This window comes from Aythya ferina, assembly GCF_964211825.1.
Source record: "Aythya ferina genome assembly, chromosome: 29".
NCBI classification, from domain to species: Eukaryota; Metazoa; Chordata; class Aves; order Anseriformes; family Anatidae; genus Aythya; species Aythya ferina.
The window spans coordinates 1,695,079-1,708,743 of NC_140326.1; the positions used below are offsets into that span (position 1 = coordinate 1,695,079).

The 13,665-nt window shown below is 66.3% G+C and overlaps 2 protein-coding genes across 2 annotated transcripts; one reads left to right on the forward strand and one right to left on the reverse strand.

The window, feature by feature from the left end:
- The first annotated feature begins 1,672 nt into the window (after positions 1-1,672).
- Positions 1,673-2,674, forward strand: LOC311425213 (cellular retinoic acid-binding protein 2-like). Its single transcript, XM_084500820.1, has 4 exons — positions 1,673-1,713; positions 1,842-2,020; positions 2,291-2,407; positions 2,512-2,674. Exons 2-4 carry the CDS (start codon positions 1,853-1,855, stop codon positions 2,560-2,562), a joined length of 336 nt encoding a protein of 111 aa, XP_084356946.1. The 5' UTR covers positions 1,673-1,713; positions 1,842-1,852; the 3' UTR covers positions 2,563-2,674.
- Positions 2,675-6,100: 3,426 nt separating this feature from the next.
- LOC311425020 (dnaJ homolog subfamily A member 1-like) lies at positions 6,101-12,761 on the reverse strand. The gene is made up of 8 exons (XM_084500486.1): positions 12,701-12,761; positions 11,412-11,559; positions 11,109-11,313; positions 9,716-9,820; positions 9,391-9,618; positions 8,513-8,743; positions 8,271-8,371; positions 6,101-6,987 (listed from the first exon to the last, which is right to left on the reverse strand). The coding sequence occupies exons 2-8, from the start codon at positions 11,541-11,543 to the stop codon at positions 6,760-6,762; spliced, it is 1,230 nt and encodes a 409-aa protein (XP_084356612.1). The 5' UTR covers positions 11,544-11,559; positions 12,701-12,761; the 3' UTR covers positions 6,101-6,759.
- Positions 12,762-13,665: the final 904 nt, after the last annotated feature.

Consider the following 13,665-nt stretch of genomic DNA (forward strand, 5'->3'; position numbering starts at 1 on the left):
CCAAAAAAAATTCCCCACCCCCCCCCCCTCCCCACCACCCCCCTTTCAGACCCTCCGCTGCCCCCCCCCACCTTTTTTTCCCCCAGGACCCCCGACCCCCCCCCCCCGGTCTGACCGAGGCTGGGGGCTTTGTGGGGGGGGGTCCTGCCCCCATGACCCCCCCCCCCCCCCGACCCCCCCAGCCCCTTCCTGCCTCATTTCCCCCCCCCCCCCCCGCAGTGGCCACCCCCCCCAAAAAACCCACCCTGGGGACCCCTCTGCGAGCCCCCCCCTTTACACCGAGCCCCCCCCCGGCACCAACACCCCAAAAACACCCGGGGGGGGGGGCGATGTGACACCCCCAACCCCCCCCCACACCGAGCCCCCCCCCAGGGCTCCTTTTCCCCCCCCCCCGCGCCGCGAGCCCTCAATTTGGGGGCACCGAGGGGGTCCCCAAGGTTTGCGCAGGGTCTGAGCCCCCCCATGTGCCCCCCCCGTGCCCCCCCCGGGCTCTCCCCTCTCTCTGACCCCCCCCACCCCCCCCCCCAGCCAAATATTTTCCAGGTTAGGGGATCCGGAACGAATTCTTGGGCGTAATTAGCACTTTCTTGGGTTTCACTCCCCCCCCCCTCTTTTTCCCCCCCCCCAGTCCCGGTGAGGCTCTTTGGGGCAGGGGGGGGGCCAAAACCCCTGCAGGAAAATTCAATCCGCCAGCCCCCAACTCATCCTTTTCCCCCCCCCCCTTTTTTTTTTTTTTCCTGGGGGGGGTCCTGCCCTCCCCCCACCCCCATTTCCACCTTTTTTTTTGGGGTGCGCCCCCCCCCTTTTAATTTTGGGGTATTTTGGGTCATTTTCTCCCTGTGTGCCCCCCCCCCCCCAGGGGAAGGTTCAGTCGCGGTGTGAAGCTCAGCATCACCGGGGGGGGGGGGGGGCACAGCCAGGAGCAGCCCCCCCCAGGGATGTTTTGCCCCCCCCGCTGTGGGGCTGGGACTGACCGTGCCCCCCCCACAAATCCACAGGGACCCCCTTTTGGGGGGGGGAGGTTTTTTTTTTTTTTTTTTTGGGGGGGTCCTGACCAGGCGCCTTTGTCCCTGGGGGGTCGCGCTGCAGAACAATGCCCCCAAAAAAACCGCCCCCCCCCCCCGGAAAGGGGCCCCCTTGGTGCCGGGGGGGGGGTCAGGGCAGTGATGGATGAGCCCCTTGGGGAGCGAGGACAAAGCCCCAGCTGCCTGCTTTTATTTTGGGGGGGGGCTGGGGGTGCAACAAAGGGCGCTGGACCCCCCCCTCCAGCCCAAAAGATTTTTTTTTTGGGGGGGGGGCACCCCCACCTGGGGCAGGAGCCATGTCCCCAATGTCACCCCCGCATCCTGCGCCCCCCCCAGCAGGTAACGAGGGCCAGATGTGTCACGGGGGGGGGTTCATAAATCCCCCCCCCAAAAAAATAATAAAACATTGCCCTGAGCTGGCCCAGCACCAAGCAGGGGGGGGGCACAGCCACGCGCCCCCCCCCCGTCGCCACGTGCTCCAACCCCACGGGGGGCTCCTGGCACCGAGCCCCGACCGCCGGGGGGGGGCTGTGTGACCTCGTGCCCCCCCCCAGCTGCAACCAATTGAGCCGGAGCCATCTGGGAATAGGGGGGGGGGGGCTTTAAAATGAGGCTTTGAGGGGGGGGCACCGCGGGGGGGGGGGTCACTTAACCTCCCCTGCGCGGGTCACGGAGAGGGGATGGAGAGGTCGGGGGCCCCCGGGGCTGCGAGGGGAATGGTTTTTTTTTTTTGTTGTTTTTTTGTCGTTTTTTTTGCTTTTTTTTTTGAGGGGGGGCTATTTTTTGAGCCCCCCCCCACCCCTCCCTGGCTGATAGGGGTCAATGTGATGCTGCGGAAGATCGCGGTGGCGGCGGCCTCGAAGCCGGCGGTGGAGATCCGCCAGGACGGGGAGAGCTTCTTCATCCGCACCTCCACCCCCGTGCGCACCACCGAGATCAGCTTCAGGGTGGGCGAGGACTTCGAGGAGCAGACGGTGGACGGCCGGCCCTGCAAGGTGCTGGGGGGGGGGCACATCCCCAACCCTAAATTTTACCCCCCCCCCTCCCCAAAAATAAAGCCCCCTTGGGGAGCTGCGCCCGGGTCACCGGTGTCCCCGCGTGGCCGGGGCGCAGCGGATGCTCGGGTGCCCCCTCTCCATTTTTTTGTGCCCCTCCCCATTTTTTGGGCCCCCTCCTTAATTTTTGTGGCCCTCCCCATTATTTGGGACCCCCCCTTTTTTGGGGGACCCCCCCTGATTTTTTTGGGCCCCCCCCTGTCCCTGCAGAGCCTGGCCAAGTGGGAGGGCGAGGCCAAGCTGGTGTGCGAGCAGCGGCTGCTGAAGGGCGACGGCCCCAAAACCGCCTGGTCCCGGGAGCTGACCAACGACGGGGAGCTCATCCTGGTGAGGGGGGGGGCATTTTGGGGCTGGGGGGGGGCATTTTAAAACTTTGGGGTGGGGGGGGCACGATGGGTTTGGGACCGACACCCCCTCTTTATTTTTTACAGACCATGACCGCCGACGACGTCGTCTGCACCAGGGTCTACGTCCGGGAGTGACCCCCCCCCCCCCCAAAAAAAAGCCTCTCCCCCCCCCGCCCTGCCCACAACCCCGTGCCCCCCCCCCAGGTCCTCTCCACCCCCCTGTGCCCCCCCCCCTTACAGCTTTTTTTGGGGGGGGTCACTGGAGCAGCCAGGCAGGGGGGAGCGCCCCAAACTTGTCGTTTTTCAACCCAATTTTGGTTCAGTTTGTGTTTTCGCTCTGCCCCCCCCCTCCACATGTGCCCCCCCCCCGGTATTTATTTGTGAATATTTTATTGCAAAAAAAAAAAAAACACCAAAACGCTCCCCCCCCACCCCCCACCGGTGCTCCCCCCACCCCTCCAGCTCCCCCTACCCCCCCAGGACCCCCTCCTCCGCCCCCCCCCTTTCTCCCCTTATTTTTTTTTAAATAAAATCCGTCCCCCCCACCCCCCCTTTTTACTTTTTGCCCCCCCCTTTTTTGCTTTTTGTGTGTGTCCCCCCCCCGCACCCATCCCATGGCCTTGCGCAAGGGGCCGGGGGCGAGGGCGGTGCCGGGCGCTGCCGCGTGGGAACGGGATGGGCACCCTAATCCCGGGGGGGGGCACCCTAATCCCGGGGGGGGGCACCCCAATTTGGGGGGGTCCCTGCCCCCACAGGGGTCGGGGCACCCATGGGTGCTGCCTGCTCGTTGATCCTAATTACGCAGGGGGGGGTTAATTGTGCTGGGATGGGCAGCCCGTGATGGGGGGGGGGCTGTGGGGGCAGTTTGGGGGGGCTCTGTGTAAGGGGGGGGGCACAGGGCTCTTTGTACCCCCCCCCACGTGTAGGGGGGGTGCCAGCAGGGCTCCCTGTGACCCTTTTGGGGGAGAATCAGGAGGGGATGGGGTGGGCTGGGTCCCCCTTTATTTTTGGGGGGGGGGCAATTGGGGTGCCCCCCCCCCCCAAAGGACTGGGGTGCGGCCACATCTGTCCCTATAGGGGCTGTGCCGGGGGGGGGGGGGCAAACAAAAGTCTTATTTTGGGGGGGGGGCTGCGGCTGCCTTTGGGGTGACAAAAAGGGGGGGGGGGGGCCTGAAATCACCTCGGGGGGGGTGAGGAAGAGGAGGGGAGGTGGGGGGGGAGGAGGCAGAGCGTGGGGGGGCAAAAACCCCAAAATCCAGCCTTGGAAAGCACCCCAAAACCCCTTTTTTCCCCCCCCCAACTCCCCCCCCCCAGTAACCGGGACCAGGTGGCAGCGGCCGGGCGGGGTCCCCCCCCCTTTAAAAAAAAAAAAAAAATACGATTTTTCTTTTTTAACCGAAACGGCCGGTTTTGTCCCCAGAGACTTTGTGCAAACAGCCCGGAATGAAAACCACCCGCTCCGGCCCCCCCCCCCCCCCCCCCATAAAGCCGGATCCCCTTTCCACCCCCCCCCTTAAAACCCCCCCACGGCTGCCCTGGGGACGGCTCGGGTTTGCCTCCCTGCCGAGCCCCCCCCCCGGTAGCGTTGGGGGGGGGGTTTGGGGGGGGGGGCCCGGCTGGGGGGGGCGAATCTGGGTTTGGGGGGGGGCTGGGGGGGGGCTGCAGCTCCTGGGGGGGGTCCCATGGAGCTGGGTGCCCCCAATTTTTTATTTGGGGGGGGGGTGGGGGGGGTGAAGGGGGGGGTGAGGCCACTTTGGGGGTCCCCGGGTTTTTTGTGTCCCCCCCCCCCCGTGGGTTGGTGCTGTGGGGGGGGGGCTTTGGGAATGACCCCCCCGGGGGGGTGCAGGGCTTGAAAGGTTTTTTTTTTTTTTGGGGGGGGGCCAAGCTCTATGGGGAGAAGGAGGGAGGGGGGAGCCCCCAGCCCTAAAATCCGCCCCCCCCCGGACCCCAAATCCGAACATCCTCGAGGAGGGGGTGCAGCAGCCCCAAAAAAGAGATTTCGGCCCCCCCCCCCCCAAAAAAAAAAATAATCGGGTTCTGGGGTTTGCCCGCGGAAGCTCCTCGCTCCCTGCCACCGCCCCCCCCCACGCAGGGATTTTTTGGGGTGCGCCCTGGGGGGGGGCCGGGGCCGTGCCCATTGAGTCAGCGCCCGGCACAGCACGGCCCTGCCCCGCGGGGGGGGCCCCTCCCTTGGGGTCACCGGGGTCACCTTATTTGGGGTCACCGGGGGCCCCTCCCTTAGTGTCACTGGGGTCCCCTCCCTCGGGGTCACTGGGGTCACCTTATTTGGGGTCACCAAGGTTCCCTTCCTCGGGGTCACCGAGGTCCCCCTCCCTTGGGGTCACTGGGGTCACCTTCTTTAGGGTCACTGGGGTCCCCTTATTGGGGTCATTGGTGTCCCCTTATTTGGGGTCACTGAGGTCCCCTCCTTTGGGGTCACCAGGGTCCCCTTGGGGTCACTGGCATCCCCTTATTTGGGGTCACCAAGGGCCCCTCTCTTGGGGTCACCGGGGTCCCCTTGGAGTCACTGGGGTCCCCTTTCTTAGGGTTACTGGGATCCCCTTCTTTGGGGTCACTGGGGTCCCCTTATTGGAGTCACTGGGATTCCCTCTCTTGGGGTCACTGGGGTCCCCTTCCTTGGGGTCACCAGGGTCCCCTTCTTTAGGGTCACCAAAGTCCCCCCCTTAGGGTCACTGGGGTCCCCTTCCTTAGAGTCAGCGGGGTCCCCTCAGGGTCACTGGGGTCCCCAGGATCCCCTTCATTGGGGTCACCGAGGTCCCCTTTCTGAGGGTCATTGGGGTCCCCTTCCTCGGGGTCCCCTTACTTGGGGTCACTGCAATCCTCTTCCTTGGGGCCACCAGGGTCCCCTCGGGGTCACTAGGATCCCCTTGGGGTCACCGAGGTCCCCTTCTTTAGGGTCACTGGGATCCCCTTCCTCAGGGTCACTGGGGTCCCCTTCTTTAGGGTCACCAAAGTTCCCTCCCTTAGGGTCACTGGGGCCCCCAGGATCCCCTTATTTGGGGTCACCGGGGTCCCCTTGGGGTCATTGGGGTCCCCTTATTTGGGGTCACCATGCCTGGTGCTGCAGCTGCTGGGTGTGGGGGGGGTCCCTTATTTCGGGTGCCCCCTTTTGGGGTCAGTTGGGGACACGGTGCTGTGAGCGGGGGGGCTCCCTGGGTGCCTGTGGGAGGCGACAGCTTTGGGGTCACCTCCCTGCCCCCCCCCCGCCGCGCTCAGCCCCCAGCCCCTGGGGTTATGGGGGGGGGGGGGGGGATTTGGGGTGGGGGCAGAGCTGAAAGAGGCTCAGAGCCCCCCCCCCCCGCACCCCCCCCGGGGCCGTGCCTCAGTTTCCCCGTCTGCGGTCCCGGTAATGACAGGGCGCGGGGCTGGGGAGGCTTCAAAGGGCCCCGGGTGCCCGGGGGGGGGTCAGGACAGCCCTGGACCCCCCCGGGGCCCCCCTCCCTCGGTGAGCAAGGTTTGGGGAAACTGAGGCACGCCCGCACATCAAAGGGGGGGGGGGGCGGGGGGGGGCCAGAAGGCGACGCCGCTCGGACTCGGGTTTTGCTTTTAATGCCACGTACAAAGTGTCCCCCCCCCACCCCGAAAAAAAACCCTTTTCCCGGCTTTTTTTCACCCACCCCCCGCAGAAAAAAAAAAAAAAAAAAAAAAAAAAAAAAAGGAGAAAAAAAAGGTTAAAATTCTTCTAAAAATAAATTAAAGGGATGGGGTTTTTCGCCCCCCCCCCACTCCCCCCCCCCCCCCCAGCCCCCATTCTGTGCAAAGAGAAAAGAGAAAAGCCCCCCCCCGGCCAGACCCAGCTCCAGCAAGGAAAGAAACGGGCAAAGCGAGGCCCCCGGGGGGCGTGGGGGGGGGGCAGCGGCACCCCCGGGGGCCGATTTGGGGAGGGGGGCGACCCCCCCAGCGGGGCAGAGGGCAGCGGAACCAGAGGGGGGGGCCCCCCCCTCCCCAAATCCTCTCCGCGGTGCAAATTTGGGGAACCACCCGGTGCCCCCATAGGGGGGCTGCGGGTGGGGAAACTGAGGCAGGCGGCGAGGTTGGTGCACCCCCCTCGCCATCAGTCCCAAGTGGGGGGGGTTCTCTGCCCCTCCCCAGGGTGTTTTTTTTTTTGGGGGGGGGGTCGAGGCGCTGCGGGAAGGCGACCTATGTACAATCCCTGAAGGTGCCGGCTCTCCGAGCCCCTTCCCCACAACACCGACCCCAACCCCGGGGACGAACCCGGCTGCTGCCTGCGCCCCCCCCCAACCCCCCCCAAAAAAAAACCCAAAGGGGGGTGTGGGGGGAGGCTGTGAGACCCCCCCCCCATAATCCCAGCTAGGAGGTTTGGCACTGGACGTGCTGCCGGGAGCCGTCCTCGAGGTCGTCCTCGTGGTAGGGGTCGGCGCTGTAGGGTCGGCGGCCGGACCCCGCGTGCGCGGCGTAGTCGCTGAGCTCCACTTCCTCCGTGTCCTCCGTGGCCATCACCTCCTCCTGGGGGGGGAAGAAGGCCTGCAGCTGCCGCAGGCGCTCGGGGGGGAGCCAGCCGGGGTCGGGGAACTTCACCTGTGGGGTGGGAGAGAGGGGAGGAGAAGGGGTTAGGGCGCGGGGAGCGGGGATTGGGGGCGCAGGGTGGGCGCACGGGGATTTGGGGTATGGGGGGGCGTGCAGGGATTTGGACACGCAGGGGGTTTGGGCACGGGGATTCGGGCGCAGGGTGGGTGCACAGGGATTTGGGGCATGGGGATGTGGCCACGAGGATTGGGGCACAGGATGGGCACAGGGATTTGGGGTGCATGGGGATTCGGGCACGGGGATTCGGGCACAGGGATTGGGGCACAGGGTGCGCACAGGGATTGGGGGGCACAGGGTGGGGGCACAGGAATTTGGGCACAGGGTGGGTGCACGGGGATTTGGGGCATGGGGATTGGGGCACAGGGTGGACGCACAGGGACTTGGGCACACAGGGATTTAGGGTGCACGGGGATGTGGGCACAGGGATTGGGGCACAGGGTGGGCACACGGACTTGGGCACAGGGATTTGGGCACGGGGGTTGGAGCATGCAGGGATTGGGGTATGGGGTAGGCACACAGGGATTTGGGCACATGGGGATTTGGGCACGGGGATTTGGGGTGCACGGGGATTTGAGGCACAAGGTGGGCACACAGGGATTCAGGCACGAGGATTGGGGCACGGGGATTTGGGGTGCACGGGGATTGGGGCACAGGGTGTGCATGGGGATTGGGGGGCACAGGGTGGGGGCACAGGGTGGGGGCACAGGGATTGGGGCACACAGGGATTGGGGCACAGGAATTGGGGCACAGGGTGGGTGCACGGGGACTTGGGGCACAAGGGGATTGGGGTGCAGGGTGGGCACAAGGATTGGGGCACGGGGTGGTCGTACAGGGATTGGGGCACACAGAGATTTGGGCACAGGGATTGGGGAGCATGGGGATGGCAGGCACACTGGAATTTGGGCATGGGGATTTGGGCACACAAGGATTTGGGGTGCACGGGGATTGGGGCACAGGGTGGGCACACAAGGATTTGGGCATGAGGATTAGGGCACGGGGATTTGGGTACAGGGTGGATGCACAGGGATTGGGGTACTTGGGGATTTAAGGTGCAGGTGGGCACACAGGGATTTGAGGTGTGCAGGGATTTGGGCACAGGGTGGGCACACCGGGATTTGGGCATGAGGATTTGGGCACAGGGTGGGCGCACGGTGATTGTGGCACACGGGGATTTGGGCACGAGGATTGTGGCACACGGGGATTTGGGTTCAAGGATTGGGGCACGGGGATCTGGGCACGGAGCTACCGCCTCCCGTGCGCCCCCAGCCCCTCACCTCAAACTTGAGGATGAGCTTCCCCTTCTGGAAGGGGCTCCTGTAGACGGGCATCCCCTCGTTGGGGACACACTTCATATCCCCGGGCCGGATAACGTCACCTGAAAGTGAACAGCACCATCACCACCCCATCCCCAACACCGGGGGGGGGGGTCACGGGACAACCCCACAACCCCACAGCCCCGGGAGCTCTCCGGGACCCCGTCGAGGGCAGGATGGGGACCGAGGCGTCCCCGTCCCACCTGGCTGCGAGGCCACGAGCAGGGTCCTGTTGTCCAGGGTGCGGATGACCTGGCGGCAGCCGCAGAGCGCGTCGGCCAGGCTGATCTCTCTCCGCACGATCAGGTCGTCGCCGCTGCGCCGAAACACCGGGTGCTCCTTCTGGTCCAGGACGATGATGATGTCCCCCGGTTCCAGGCCGGGAACTTGGTCGCCTTCCTCGTGGAAGGTGATTTTCTGCCCGTCCTTCATGCCTTTGGGGGGGGAGCAGGGTGGTCAAAGGGGGTGGGAGAGCTCCGGGGGGGACGTGGGGAGAGCTCGGGGGGTGCAGGGAGAGAGTTTGGGGGGACACGGGGAGAGGGTTTGGAGGATGTGGGGAGCTTTGGGGGGGGCAGGGGGAGAGGTCAGGGGGTGTGGGGAGAGGTTGGGGGGCACAGGGAGAGAGCTTGGGGGGCATGGGGAGAGCTCAGGGGAGCAGGGGGAGAGGTCAGGGGTTGCAGGGGGCTCAGGGAGCGTGGAGAGCTTGGGGAGGGGCAGGGGGAGCTTGGGGGGCGTGGAGAGAGCTTGGAGACCTTGGGGGGCACGGGGAGAGCGTGGGGGGCATGGGGAGAGTGTGGGGGGCATGGGGAGAGTGTGGGGAGAGCTTGGGGGGCAGAGGGAGCTTGTGGGGCACAGGGAGAGCTTGGGGAACACAGGGAGAGAGCTTGGGGGGGCACGGGGAGAGCTCGGGGGGCGCACAGGGAGAGCGCTTGGGGGTTATGGAGACCTTGTGGGGGGCTGCAGGGTGAGCTCAGGAGGCAGGAGGAGCTCGGGGGGGGGCGTGGAGACAGCTCGGGGGGCATGGGGAGCTCGGGGGGCACCCCCCCGCCCCCCTTTTTTTTTTTCCCCCCCCCAGCCTCACCTTTGTCCAGGTGCACGCTGAGGATTTTCTTCTCCCGCACGACCTTGCGGCCGTTGCAGGTGAGGCAGCAGTCGCGGGGCCGGATCCACTCGCCCTGGCCCTGGCACTGGGAGCAGACGGTCTGGATCTGCTGGATCATACTGGGCCCCAACTGGTGGATGCGCACCTCCATCCCCGAGCCGTGGCACTTGGGGCAGCGCCGCTGCGCCCCCTCCCGCACCCCACAACCTGCGCCGAAGGAGGTGGGGAGAGCTCAGGGCTGGATTCGGACGCCCCGCTGATGCTCCTGGCCGCGTTGTCCCCCCCCCGTGTCCCCCCCCCTCACCTCCACACTTCCTACAGATGATGTTTTTCTGCAGGGACAGCTTGCGCGTGGCGCCGTTGTACAGATCCTCCAGCGACACCGAGAGCTGGTGCACCACCGTCTTCCCTGCGTGGGGAGGGGAACAGACAGATTAACACCCCCCCAAAAAAAAACCAAAACCGTGGGACCGGTTTGGAAGCACCCTCGAGGTGCCCACCCCACCCGCGGGGAGGCGGCGGTGCCCCGGCCCTGCTAATTGCTCTGCCTGCTAATTAAAAGCGCTGCCAGCTCAGCGCCAAGCGTGAGCCAAGCCCCAAGCACGCCGGCGGGGTCGGGGCCGCCCTGCACGCGCTGCGTTCGCTGCGTTCACTGCACTCACTGCGTTCACTGCACTCACTGCGTTCACTGCGTCTGCTCCCCGGGGGCTGACTCAGCCCCCCCCGGGGCCGAGGCTTTGAAGAGGGGCAGACGGGGAAAGTAGCGAGGGGAGGAGAGGACGAGGAGAGCGCGGCGGCGGCGGCCCCGGGGGGGGCACCTCTAGGGGATGGGGACGGCGCTCGGGGTCCCGGCCCCGTGCCCTAGTGCTGGTGTTTGGGGTCTCCGTGGCCCGTATTCCGGTGATACCATTTGGGGTCTCCCTGCCCTGTGCCTCACTGACAGAATTTGGGGTCTTCCTGCCCCGTGTCCTGGTGACATCGCTTGGGGTCCCTGCCCCACACCCCACTGACAGCATTTGGGGTTTCCATGCCCCGTGCCCTAGTGCCAACATTTGGGGTCCCTGCCCCATGCCCCAGGGCCACCATTTGGGGTCTCTGTGGCCCGTATCCTGGCGACACTATTTGGGGTCCATACCCTGTACCCCAGTGCCAACACTTGGGGTCCCTGCCCCGTACCCAAGCACCAGTATTTGGGGTCCCTGCCCTGTACTCCAGTGCCACCATTTGGGGTCTCTGTGCCCTGTACCCCAGTGCCAGCACTTGGGGGTCCCTGCCCCATACCCCAGGGCCACCATTTGGGGTCTGTGCCCCGTGCCCTAGTGCCAACATTTGGGGTCTCCATGCCCTACGTCCCAGTGCCACCATTTGGGGGCTGAGCCCTGTACCCTGCTGCCACCATTTGGGGTCTCCATGCCCCAATGCCAACATTTAGGGTCTGTGCCCTGTGCCCTAGTGCTAATATTTAGGGTCCCCACCCCACACCCCACTGCCACCACTTGGGGTCTGTGCCCTGTACCCTGGTGCCAACATTTGGGGTCCCCACCCCATATCCCAGGGCCACCATTTGGGGTCTGTGCCCTGTACCCCGGTCCCACCATTTAGGGTCCCCACCCCCCACCCCCCCCACCACCACCATTTAGGATCCCCACACCCCCTTCCCCAGCGGGTTCCCCCCCCACCCCCCATTCACCCCGTACCTCTCCGGTCCGCCCTGCCCCTCATCCTCACTCCCCCGCCGAAGAAGAGGTCGAAGATGTCCATGGGGGACCCGAAGCCGCCTCCTCCGCCGCCCCCCCGGCCCCCCAGGCCCCCTTCCTTCATCGCCCGCTCCCCGCCGCGGTCGTAGAGCGCCCGTTTGTGGGCGTCCGACAGCACCTCGTAGGCTTGCGAGATCTGCTTAAACTGGGGGAAAAAAGACCAAAAAAGGGCAAAAAAGGGGGGTGAGAGGAAAATATGAGATCGGGGGGGGTCCGAGGGTGATGTGGGGGGGGTCCACGCACCCGCTCGCCCTCGCTGGGGTTCTTGTCGGGGTGGTAGCGCAGCGCCAGGCGGCGGTAGGCCCGCTTGATCTCGTCCAGGCTGGCGGCGGGGCGCACGCCCAGCAGGTCGTAGTAGCCCGTCTCCTTCACCATCCTCTTCCTCGCCGCGCTGGGGGGGGGAATTTAAAAATAAATAAGCGGGGGGGGGCACAACGAGGAGATTGAGCCCCCCCCTCCCTCCTCCTCGTCCTCCTTGTAGTACTCTGGGTGGTTGAGGCCGTGCCTCAGTTTCCCTTCACCCCCCCCCCCGAAATAAGAGGGTGTGGGCAGCGTGCCGGGCGGTGATAAGGCCCAAAGGGGTGGGGGGGGGCAAAATGGGGGGGGGAGGAGGAGGAGGGGGGGGGTAGGAACACAAAGGGGGGGGTAAAAACACAAGGGGGGGGGTAGGAACACGAGGGGGGCGGGTAGGGACATGAAGGGGGGGTAAAAACACAAGGGGGGGGGTAGGAACATGAAGGGGGGGGGTTAGAATACAAAGGGGGGGGGTATGGGGATTGGGGGTGGGGGGGGGCCCGAAACTTTGGGTGCTGCCCCCCCCCCCGCCAGGGGTCCTGTGGGTGTAAGGGAAATAGGGGGGGAAAGGGGGGGAGAGTAAATGGGGGAGGGTTGGGGGGGGGGTGGCAGTGAGGGGGGGGTCATGGGGGGGTCATAGGGGGGCGTAAAGGGGGTGTCAGTCGTGGGGGGGTCTTGGGGGGGCCTGGAGAGGGTCTGGGGGGGTTTGGGGGGGTGTCAGTCGTGGGGGGGGTCACAGGGGGGTGTCAGGGGAGGGTCGGTAAAGGGGTGAGGGGGGGGGCCACAAAGGGGGTGTGACACAGCGAGGGGGGGGGGGAGGCACAGCGAGGGCCCCCCCGCGGGCACCCCACGGACCCCTGGGGGTGGAGGGGGCAGATTTTGAAGGAGGGGGGGGCACACAAAAAATTTAGGGGAGGGGGGGGACAAAAATTAGGGGGGGGGCACAACGGGGGCAGGGCAGCGCCCCCCCGGCTGGCACCGCACGGAGCTCACGGGGGGGGGCCTAAAAAATTTTTTTGGGGGGGTCAAAAAATTTGGGGGGGGTCCAAAATTTTTTTGGGGGGGTCCCGGTGCCGGAGGAGCCCCCCCAAAAGGGGCGGGGGGGGGGCGGGGGGGGCCGGGCCCGAGCTTGGGGGGGGTCCTCGGGGAGGGGGGGGGAAGGTCACGTGACGGGGGGGTCCCCCGGGGGGAGGTCACGTGATGGGGGTCCCGGGGGGGCCGCCCCCCCCCGCACTCACCGCCGCTCCGCCGCCCGTCTCCGAACTCTCTGGAAGCCCGGCCACGCCCCCCTCGCGCCCCATTGGCTGCCGCCCGCCCCGCCGGCCCCGCCCCCTCCGCCCCTCTCTCGTCTCCCATTGGCTGTCCCCTCCCTTCTCCCCGCCTCCACCGCCCTCCCGAGGCCACGCCCATTTACCAAGCCCCGCCCCCTTCCTCTTTCCCCGCCCCCGCCCACTGCCGGCCGCGGATTTCTTCCGGGCAGGCCTGGAGGGAGGCGGGCGCTGATTGGCTGAGGCGGCCGCGCCCGGGCGACGCCCTCCTTTTTTCATTGGTCGAGACGGACGGCCAATGGGAGGGAGGAGGGGGCGGGGCGGGGAGGCGGAGCTCCGCCCCTCGCCGCCAGGGGGCGCCCTGGAGTGGGGGGGGGGGGAGCGGGGGGGGCCGGGACCCCCCCAAAAATGCCGGGGGGGGGCCGGGACCCCCCAGGACCCCCCCAGGACCCCCCCAGGGACCCCCCCGAGGAGTTGGAGCACAGCTGGGGGGGGCCCCGACCTCAGGGGTCAAGAGGGGGGGGCTTGGGGGGGGTCTTGGGGTTTTTTTTTGGGGGGGGGGATATTTTGTGGGGGGGTTGGGGGGGCTTTGGGATTTTTGGGGGGGTTTTTATGAATTTTTTGGGGGGTTGGGGGGGTTAAGGGATTTTGGGGGGGGTTGGGGGGGGTTGGGATTTTTTTTTGGGGGGGTTGGGGGGAGGTTGGAGGGGTTGGGATTTTTTTGGGGGGGGTTGGGGGGGGTCTTTGGGGGCCTTGCTTTTTTTTGGGGGGGGGGTGGGGTTTTCTATGGGGGTTTTGGGGGCGTTTTTATTTGGGGGGGGGACACGGGGAGAGCACGGCGCTGTCCAGCAGGGGGGGCTGGGGGGGGGGCCAAAATTTTGGTTTGGGTTTTTTTTTTGGGGGGGGGGGTCCAGCAGGGGGTGCTGGGTGTGGCC

Excerpts from the sequence above, each read along its gene's own strand:
- LOC311425213 (XM_084500820.1), top strand. The coding sequence starts at position 1,853 with ATGCTGCGGAAGATCGCGGTGGCGGCGGCCTCGAAGCCGGCGGTGGAG. Across the intron at positions 2,021-2,290 it reads TGGACGGCCGGCCCTGCAAG|AGCCTGGCCAAGTGGGAGGG; the intron begins GTGCTGGGGGGG and ends CTGTCCCTGCAG. Across the intron at positions 2,408-2,511 it reads ACGACGGGGAGCTCATCCTG|ACCATGACCGCCGACGACGT; the intron begins GTGAGGGGGGGG and ends TATTTTTTACAG.
- LOC311425020 (XM_084500486.1), bottom strand. The coding sequence starts at position 11,543 with ATGGTGAAGGAGACGGGCTACTACGACCTGCTGGGCGTGCGCCCCGCC. Across the intron at positions 11,314-11,411 it reads ACCCCAGCGAGGGCGAGCGG|TTTAAGCAGATCTCGCAAGC; the intron begins GTGCGTGGACCC and ends TTTTTCCCCCAG. Across the intron at positions 8,744-9,390 it reads CAGCGTGCACCTGGACAAAG|GCATGAAGGACGGGCAGAAA; the intron begins GTGAGGCTGGGG and ends CCCCCCCCAAAG.